Source organism: Hylobates moloch, unplaced genomic scaffold, assembly GCF_009828535.3.
Source record: "Hylobates moloch isolate HMO894 unplaced genomic scaffold, HMol_V3 SCAFFOLD_3, whole genome shotgun sequence".
Classification (NCBI taxonomy): Eukaryota; Metazoa; Chordata; class Mammalia; order Primates; family Hylobatidae; genus Hylobates; species Hylobates moloch.
In genome coordinates, this window is record NW_026652278.1 from 495975 (window position 1) to 505016 (window position 9042).

The window sequence follows — 9042 nt, forward strand, 5'->3', positions numbered from 1 at the left end:
TCCGACTGGCCGAGGAAGGAACATGTATTCTCCCAGGTGCTTCCAGTCCTCCTCCTTCTCCTTATTCCAGGTTCAGGCTCCCTTCCTTTCCTTTCCTTTCCCTTCCTTTCCTTTCCCTTCCCTTCCTTTCCTTTCCCTTCCTTTCCCTTCCTTCCTTCCTTCCTTCCTTCCTTCCTTCCTTCTTTCCTTCTTTCCTTCCTTCCTCCCTCTTTTTCCTTCTTCATTCAGGTGCTTCTTCCTTGTTCTTCCTGTTTCTCTTTCTTGTTTTTTCTGGTTCTCCTTGTTTTACTTCCTGGTTCTGTGCCAATGAAGACTGATTTCCTGACAGCCTGATGTATTCTCTAGTCTGCCTTTTAAATAATAATTGCATCTACTGATCTGTCAACTTTTCATGGATGTGTTCCAGGGGGAAGGCGGAAGGTAGAGGAGAAGAATTTATTCCTCCAGAACACAGATGACCCATAGTCAGCTTTACGTTTGTAAGGTGTGTTATGATTTTCTTCTTGGAGGGGTAGATGGGCTAGTGAAGTTTTGAAGAGATTTGGAAAAAAAGTGTTAAAATATCATAGACGCTTTCTTTCTAGACTGGTAGTTACTTGTTTAAAGTTCTCAATTTTCGGGAAGATGTGAGGTGGGATGACAAGCTCTCCATCTGTGAGATGAAGGAAGTAGACTGTAGCCATTTTTAGTAATTTAGATATTAGACTAAAAAGCAACCAGCTGAAAAGAACTCAGCACAGCTCTGAAATGTTCGTAAGCGCGACCGACCATCCCTTACGCCCTGTGAGAGGCCCTGCGTCCCAGGCCCCTCCCACCTCCTGAATGCCCATTCCTGGCAGAGGCCAAGGGGTGAAATTTGAGCAGAGATAAACCCACCTCACGTGGGCTCACGTACTTCCTAACACCTCAGAGCTGCGAATCTCCCACAACCTGCCTTTGGGCCAGGACCTGATCCTGGTTCTCTTCAGGGCGGACTTCGCACGGGTCCGGCCTCGGGGAGCAGCTGCAGGCTCCTCCTCACTCTCGGCTTCCGAGACTCCCCTTCCTGGGGGCACCGCCAGGAGCCTGGCCTTGACCTTGGGCCTGTCACCCTCCGGTTGGAGGTCTTCACCCTTCAGCTACGCGCCTCATCTCCTGGAGGTTTCTAAGGCACTCTGTCCTTTCGGAAGCTGGGGAAGGAAGTGTTAGACCCGAGGAGCTCCCTGCGCACACCAGGTCTTTGGGGTCCCCCAGCCCAAGCTTGTCCTCTCACTCAATCCAGGCATTGAGGACCTGCAGGATGCAGCGAACAGCGCCTCTGATGACCAAGAGTCAGCCCTGAATTGAGAGCTGGAAGGGGCTCGGGCAAATCCCCTTTGAGAGCCTCCACCCTACTCACAGAAAGCCGGCAGCTCACAGGTGACCACGCAGAAACACAGATGCTAACCAGGCAATGGTGCCATCGGCACAGGGCCTGAACCCTGAAGGGAGGATGAGCTCATGCTCCCAGCTGCACCTAAATATTGCAATTGTGGAATGAAAGCAGCCACAAAGGGCCAGACGACATTTTCACACCACACCCTGTCCCACAGCAACCACACTGCACCAGCCACACCACCACAAACCACAGCAACCACACTGCACCAGCCACACCATCCAACCCCGCAGGTGTTGCCCCACAGATGCCACACCCAGCGCAGCCCAGGCCTCCCAGTTGGCAGGATCTGTGGCTTTTCAGCCTCAAATTCAGGCCCTCGAGAACAACTGTTCTCTGAGTTAAGTGTGAGGACTGCAGGTTACAGGGTACGAAGTGACACCTATTTCATTTCGGAGCCTGCTGGAACTTAAGTCCTGATAGCACCCTTTGCGGAGACAGGCAAGTTCACGTTTGCTTTTGCTCATTAACAGTGGTGACGGAGAGACAGCTTGCAGAAGGAGGTGCCCCAGCTTTAACCACTGGACACGTGGCCTGCAGGTCCTCCAGAGGGGAGCAAACTGTCCGTCCTGTAGAGCACCATGGGCTGACAAACCAGCCTTTTGAGAGGACGGCCTGGCCCAGCCAACCTGCTGGACAGCAGCTCAGAATCCAGGGCTGACTCATGCATTTGTGCCTGGCCAGGAGTGGTGCCACCAAAGAATCTGACCTGTGACCTGTGCCCTATGCCCTTACACTTGGGAGCTCGGCAGGCAGCTTGCCCCTGGCAGGGATCAGGAGCCCCCCAGAGCGCAGCAGTGGGCAGGCAGAGTCAGGGCCACCCCGCCCTGGCCACGGCCTCCAGGCTTCCTTCCCAAGACCCCACGGCCATGGGGTGAGCCTGCCCAGGTATCTACGCTGTGAACTTGGAGACACATGCAGAAAAGTGCTGCACCAGATTGATGCAGCACAGGAGGGCAACTCCACACAGGTTCAGAGATTCTCTCAGGTGCAAATGTTACTTGTGGTGAATAAAAACAGTGAGCTGCTGAAACGCCACACTCTCCAGGCAGATCGAACTCAGCTTTCACAGTCTTGGGTGAACAGGAGCTCTGGGCTGCCAGGCCCGCTGGGACCGGGTGGCCCCGGGCCAAGGAGGTGGTAGCAGGAAGCTCCACCAGGAGCCAGGAGCTGAGAGGAGAGGCACGAACAGGCTCAGCCTGCGAGGGGAGGGTGCCCTTCTTGGATTGGGGAGGCCCTTGCACAGTTGTTCATAGAAGGGCCAAGGGTTAGAGAGGAGGAGGCGAGGAAGGGGATGAGAGGGACCTCCGGGCTGCGGCAGCACCCCCACCTTCAGAAGCCCTTCTCCGTTCACTGTCCTCTGTCAATGAGTTTTCCATTTTGCAAATAAGGGCCTGAATTTGAGGCTGAAAAGCCACAGATCCTGCCAACTGGGAGGCCTGGGGCTGCGCTGGGTGTGGTACCTGCAGGGCAACAGCGATGGTTCCTGAGGCTGGTGGGAGCCCAGGGGTGGGCAGGAGCCCTGGGGCCGGCCTGCTGCCCCCTGAGGTGCTGCCAGTGCTGGAGAGACAACCTTGTCAGGTGTCTGAAAGGTAAGTGCGGAGACCTTAGCCAGCCTCAGAGGTGAAGCAACCACGGGAAGATGATACTGAATTTTGGCAAAGGCGTCTCTCTTGCTTGGACATTTTGAACGGAACAAGAAGAAAATGAGCAAGTGACTCAGACTGATGGCTCCTTATGCAGCGAACACTGGGTCTGCTCCGAAGCACTCGAGCCGGCGTCTGTGGCGGCCGCACATTCTGGGGGCCATTGGCATTCTCTGCACGTGCCCTGGGTCCTCACCGCCTGTCAGCTGTCCCTTACCAGCACACACAATGCATTGTTCACTCAGCTGTCAGCCCTTCCGGAACCCAGACCTTCAGCAACTGCAGCAAAAGCTTGCTGGTGCCTCAGGGAGGGACCCACGATGGGCCCGGCTTGCCGATCCAGCCAGCTGCCAGCCACGAGCCCCTTCCCGCTGAAACGCCCTTCTTGTGCCTGCCGTGTGCGCGGCCGCCTTCTCTCCGCCACAGCCTCCACTGCTGAAGCCTAGCTACGTCTGTCCCCACTGCCTTTCATCAACTTTCTGATGGGAAGGGGCTGGCGTGGGGGAGGCCCGGTGACCAGGGTGGAGGGGCTTGGGGTGGCAGGGACCCCAGCCCAGGCACAGACCAGGTTTTCACAGGGCACGGATGCCAGCCCTGCGGGAGGGACGTCGCCTCCATTGATTAAATGATTCGACATTGCCATATGCCTGCAACTCATTAGTATGATCGGCACCCAGCACGCTGGGAGCAGAGGCGCCCAGACACGCGGCCTGTCCCCGGCCCCCACTCCATAGAGCCTCCCACCCCGGCACTGAGCCCGGAAGCCCGGTCACGGGCTTGCCATTCCACAACTTTTCCAGCCTGGGAGTCCCGGAACCGGTGGCCACCCCCCCGCAGCGGCCTAGCCCCCCCCCAGCTGCAGGACCCCCGGGACCCCCGTACTCACCATGAGCGCTGCAAAGTTACCGAAGCGTGAGCGCCGCTGGCGGAGGCGTCCAGGGGGAGGCGATCAGGTCGCGCCCTGCTCCCCGCCAGCCTCCATGGCCTCCGGAAGGTCAAAGTCCCAGACGGCGGCCAGGAGGTCGCGCTCCCGGGTCCCTGGCCTCAGGGTGACCGCGGCGGGGCGGGCGCAGTCCCGGAGCTGCTCCCATCTGCGAAGACAGCGGCGGTCAGCGGGGCGGGCGGAGGGTCCCCGCGGAGGGCAGCTCGCAGCCCCGACCCCGCCAGGGATCAGCCGCGGCCCCTGTCGCTCCCTCCCCTCCGCGGGCGGCCTGGGGGCTGCGCCTGGGGCTGGCGGAGGCGGTGCCGGTGGGGACCGGTGGGGGGCTCGGACCGAACGCGCCAGCTGCAGATGCGTCTCCTTCTCCATATTTAAAAATCAATCTGCGCCCCACTCCCGGCTCCGGAGCCAAACTCAACCATCTCGGGCTGCACAAAGCCAGAGGCGCGCCGGGGCGTTTGCACCGGGGACAGGCACCGAGTGACCCGCCCGCCCCAGCCCGGCCGCGGCGCCTGCTCTGCCTGGATGTGGCTCGAGCTCGGGGCCGGGCGCGCGGGGCGGGGGCCATGGATTATCCGCGGCGCCTCCCGCCCCAAGCGGAGCCGAAAGTTACTCGGAGCCGCTTTCCTCGCGGCCGGCGTCACCCCGGGGCGGGAGCTTTTCTGCCGAGCCGCGGCCCCGCGCGTCCCTCCCGCCGCCCAGACCCGCGCGTCCTTCCCACCTGCTGTGGCCGAAGCGGCTGCCGGGGCGGCCGGGCCGCGCTCCCGGAGACAGACGCGCTGCGCTCCCCCCGCCGGGGACCTGCTCTCCATTCGCGAGGGCAGCGGCGGAGCTGGGAGCGAGTTATCAACAGATTGCGGGGCTGCGGCGCCGGCCGGTGAGTCACAGCCCCGCGCACGAGCGGCCCGGCCAGGCCAGCAGCGCCGCCGCCTCTGCGCGCACCTCCCGCGGCGACAGCGGGGACCCGGGGCCGGAGGCAGGCGCGTAACCATGGGGACCGGGGCGGGCGATGGCGGCGGGCGGGCTCCTGCCGCAGGGTGGGGATGGCTCTTCCAGCCGGGCGGCCGCCGTCACACTGCAGAGCGCATTTAAAGGGACACCTCGCTCCGCGCTCGCTCCCCAGGACCAGACCCTTGCCCGAAAACGCCGCCGGGCGGACTGCACGACCCTGTGCTATTTCCAAAGGCAATCTCCATCCGTGGAGACGCTGCAGGAACAGAAATATACACAAGAAAATGGATTTGGAAGGAATTTTCCATCCTTTATTAACATTCTCAAGTCCAGAGAATGCCAGAAACGAGGTGCACCTGTCGTGAACCCGTCTGAGTGTGAGTCAGCAGGACAGATGCAGCCGGTGTAGACAGACAGGGCCTGTGGCTGTGCAGAAGGCGTCCCTGTCCCCCTACCCCAACCCTCCTGCATGCTGGGCCACACAGCCGGGCACCCAGAGCCAAGGTGAGTGTGGAGGCCAGGGGGCCAGGGGCCGCACAGCCCAGCCTCTCACCGGCAGCAAGGTGTGGGCTCTGCACACAGCCCACAGGTCCCTATCCTACCCCCAGGGGCCTCCTACCCAACAAGGTGGGTCCAAGTCCACTCCAGTTTTCGTCACAAGCTCAGTTTTCTGGGGCACGTGCTGGCCTGGTGGCAGCCTCAGCAAGAGTCTCAAGAACTGCCCTGGGTGACCCCATGCCCCCTCCACCTGTTCCCCCTTTGGCCCTGGGTGACCCCACACCCCTCCACCTGTTCCCTCCTTGGCCTTCACCCTTGCATGGCTGCTTCTGCCCCAAGTTCTCTGACACTGGCACCTGTTCAGGGGGTCCCCAGGCCCTGCTGCCATGGATTTTGAGGGGCCTGAAGGATGTACTATTGGGAGGTCGTCATGAAGACTCACAGAGGCAGAATTAGATGCAGGGGTGACAGCGTTCTGCTTCCCCGGCCTCTCATTATGGGGCCTTTGAGCGGGATGTTCTCAGGCCCCGCTGCCCCATCTAGCCGGTGTTCCCAGAGCCCCTCTGTGGGGACACTGTGATGGGCCCTGAACTGCAGCTGAGGGACACAGGGTCCAGGCAGGCGATGGTCTAGTTCCCAGCTGGAGACGCTCCGGGCACCCCAGGACCTGGCCGCCCTGACTCCCTGGACACTGTTCCCCTTGGAGCTTCGGAGCCCCCTGGTGTCCCCTGAGTGATGGTCCTGGACAAGAGGGCTGGGAAGGGGCAGGCAGCAAGGGGAGGATTCTGCCCCAGACGTCCCCAGGCCAGGGGTCCCCATGGGCTCTGCCCTGACATCTTACTCCTGCACCCAGCAGCTCCCACCACAGAGACTGCTCCAGGTGAGGGGTACCACGCTGAGCACAGGTCAACCTGTCTCTCCCGGGGGGCTCCTGGCACATCACAATTGGGGCCCAGAGGAGGCCCCGGCCGGTGGGGGGGGCCCTGGCTTGTCTCTTTCCCTGCCCTGAGTCCCATGGGGGCTTTGCAGGGGAACTTCTCGAAGGTGCTATGGGGGCAGAAGGAGGTCGTGGAGCCAGCCAGGCTCTGGGAGGCCTTAGAAAAGCTCCCACTGCCCACCTCAGTCCTAGCTGGTTTTGGGCCCTGGGCTGGGCCCCCACAGGCTCCAAAGGGAAAGGTTGTCCAAGGGAAAGCCCTGGAGGCCCCTGGTATCTGGGTAGGACACACAGAAGGTTACCAGGTGCTGTGGGGGCCCTGGGGTCCGGCACTTGAGGCAGATAGGTCCACTGGCTTGAGAATGTCCTCCTGTCCCCGCACATGGTGGTCAGGACCCAGGAGGGCTGCCCCCCCATTCCACGCCCAGTGCTAACCTGGGTGAAGGAGAGGGATCCCAGGGGGAGCTGGCACTGCCACGTGTTCCAGGGCTGCCCTCGGGCAGAGTCTATGGGGCTCAGCCTTGTGAGGGGTGGGGGCACCGGGTGTCTCCTGCTCACTCACAGCTGCCCCCCAGGGCCCCTCCTCTGCTGCTCTGCCAGCCCCTCCCTGGAGTTACCCTCGGAGGGCACCTGCTTCAGGCCTCATCTCCAGGGTGGTGCTGGGGACCGGGCACTGTCTCCTGAACAGTCCCATATGGTGGCCTGGGCGGCACGCTTCTGGGATGGGGAAATCGAGGCACAGACAGTCACGTGCTCTTCCAGTTGCAGGTTAGATCCCACTTGCGGTTATGTGTTCCAGAAGTCTCCGGGCTCGGTGCGGCAGGATGAGGAGCTGCCCGCCTGGAGGATCAATCACGCAGGCCTCTGGGCAGCATTCAGCAGGTGAGCCGGCGGCCGTCTGCCCTGCAGCCCAGGGATGTCAGCACTTGCCCTGCCCCCAGAGGTCACTGCCCCCGGCCCTCTCTGTGCTTGCTGTTCATCAGCAAAGCCTCTGCTTTCTGGACTGCAGGGTTGGCCGCAGGGCCCACCTTTCCAGTCCTGGCCGGAGGGAAGCGTCTCATCCATGTTGCAGGCACACGGGTGAGGGTGCTGCCTGCCTCCCTGACTCTTACCTCCCCAAGAGAGGAAAACAAAAGAAAAAAAGATAGAAAAGACCAGGAAATGGAAATAAGACAAAGAAGAATGAAATTTAAAAATCTGAACAAACCCAAACATGCTATTTCAAATCGTAAGTCCACGAAGAGTCTCGTGGTGAGAAAGACAGAATTCCCAGCCAGGAAAACGCCCCGTGCTTGCCCCTCGGAGGCAGGTGCTCACCACGGCAGAGTCTATCTAGGTGTTTATTAAGGTGTCTCACCACATATCGCCCGAATTCGCCAGAGATGCAGAGCCGGAGGGTACGTTCCTGTTTACGCTGATACATAGTTATACAGGTGAAGAGCTTCACAGTGAGGAAGCGGCTCACGCGGCCATGAGGGACCCAGGCAGGAGATGCTGTTGCTGCCCCAGGTGCGATTCCTTCCTCCCCAGGGAGGCTCAAGCTCCCCCCTGCAGCCAGGTGGGCCCAGGCAGGCCTCCTTGGCCTACGGCGCAGACAGCCAAGTGCTGGTCATGGCCACTGCATCTACACCACCCCTTTCTCAGCAGCAACTCCACGAGTGCTCGATGGAAAACCGCGGACAGCAGCCTTGCCAAGCGGACGCCCAGGGCCGACCACTGCAGCCCCTCCAGCCACGTTCTCCATCAGGGCAGCCTCCTGCTGGCTTTGGCACTGCAGGCAGCACACCAGCGAGGGGTGGGGCTGTGGGCCACGAAGCGTCATCCGTGGACGTGCCACGAAGGGTTATTCTTCTTTTGACTTTTTCTGATGGTTTAAAACGGTAAGAACAAGCAGCTCACAGTCCACACGGAAGCAGGCGTGTGACTCCTGCCTCACTGTGGGAGGAAAGATGATCTCAGAAGAAATGGCTGGGTTTGCGGAGGGGTTTGTGGAGGGCTGGGCAGTCTGAACGCAGCCCATCTGGCCTTGGTGGAGGTGGGGCTGGCACAGGGGGGTAGGGGCAGTTCTTCCTGATGCAAATCCTAATGCCTTCAACACTGACCTTCCAAAGAAACAGCTGCCGGACGCTGCCTGACAGCAACGAGAGCCCCACTTCTGAGGCGCGCGACTCTCGAGGGCTTTGTTGTTTATTTGGCACCCGAGGCCCAGGATCACAGGATCTCGGGTGCACGGGACCCCCGAGCCCTTCTCACTGCTCTGCGATTCTGCCTCCCTTCCGGAAAGGTCAGTTTGGGGTTCCATTCTGGGAGGGGCCAGGCCGCCACCTGGCCTCATTAACTGGGGAGGCCACACGGACCTCCTCCGAAACGCTGGGGCCGTGGCCGAAGCCTTGCCTCCCGCTAGGGACCTTCGGCCCTCTTAGTAGTGGATGTGGGCTTCCTCCCTCTGAGGGGACGTCGTGGTGGACATGAGGTGTGGGGCGCCCGTGGGTGGCCGCCTGCTCCTGCCACAGTCCCTCCTCGGGGCCTGAGCCGCGGCTGCTGCCTCCCTAGGGAAGGAACAATGGGGGCTGGGCCTGCCCCTACCCAGAGAGAGAGGGCCCTGTTGCCTGCAAGGCCTCAGCCAGGGGACCACGTTTCTCTGCATCTTGTGGCTTTG

At 61.1% G+C, this 9042-nt stretch overlaps 2 protein-coding genes and 1 pseudogene across 6 annotated transcripts in view; 2 read left to right on the plus strand and 1 right to left on the minus strand.

The window, feature by feature from the left end:
* ADGRA1 (adhesion G protein-coupled receptor A1) overlaps positions 1–4807 on the minus strand; it is a 40436-nt gene extending 35629 nt beyond the window's left edge. Inside the window, exons 1-2 of the mRNA XM_032174644.2 lie at positions 4722–4807; positions 3947–4151 (exon numbers count right to left, since the gene is read on the minus strand). Coding sequence (XP_032030535.1) covers positions 3947–3949 — 3 coding nt within the window. The 5' untranslated portion in view covers positions 3950–4151; positions 4722–4807. The remainder of the gene's footprint in view (positions 1–3946; positions 4152–4721) is intronic.
* LOC116481766 (uncharacterized) lies at positions 4539–8396 on the plus strand. Of its 5 annotated transcripts, none has more exons than XM_032174659.2 (3): positions 4539–4877; positions 7146–7265; positions 7764–8396. In XM_032174659.2, the coding sequence occupies exons 1-3, from the start codon at positions 4567–4569 to the stop codon at positions 8239–8241; spliced, it is 909 nt and encodes a 302-aa protein (XP_032030550.1). In that variant the 5' UTR covers positions 4539–4566; the 3' UTR covers positions 8242–8396. The 5 variants fall into 5 exon arrangements, with proteins under 5 accessions (XP_032030550.1, XP_032030557.1, XP_032030564.1 ...); XM_032174666.2 differs by having other exon boundaries at positions 8028–8396; XM_032174673.2 differs by having other exon boundaries at positions 8031–8396.
* On the plus strand, positions 6185–6855 carry LOC131383009 (uncharacterized; annotated as a pseudogene).
* Positions 8397–9042: the final 646 nt, after the last annotated feature.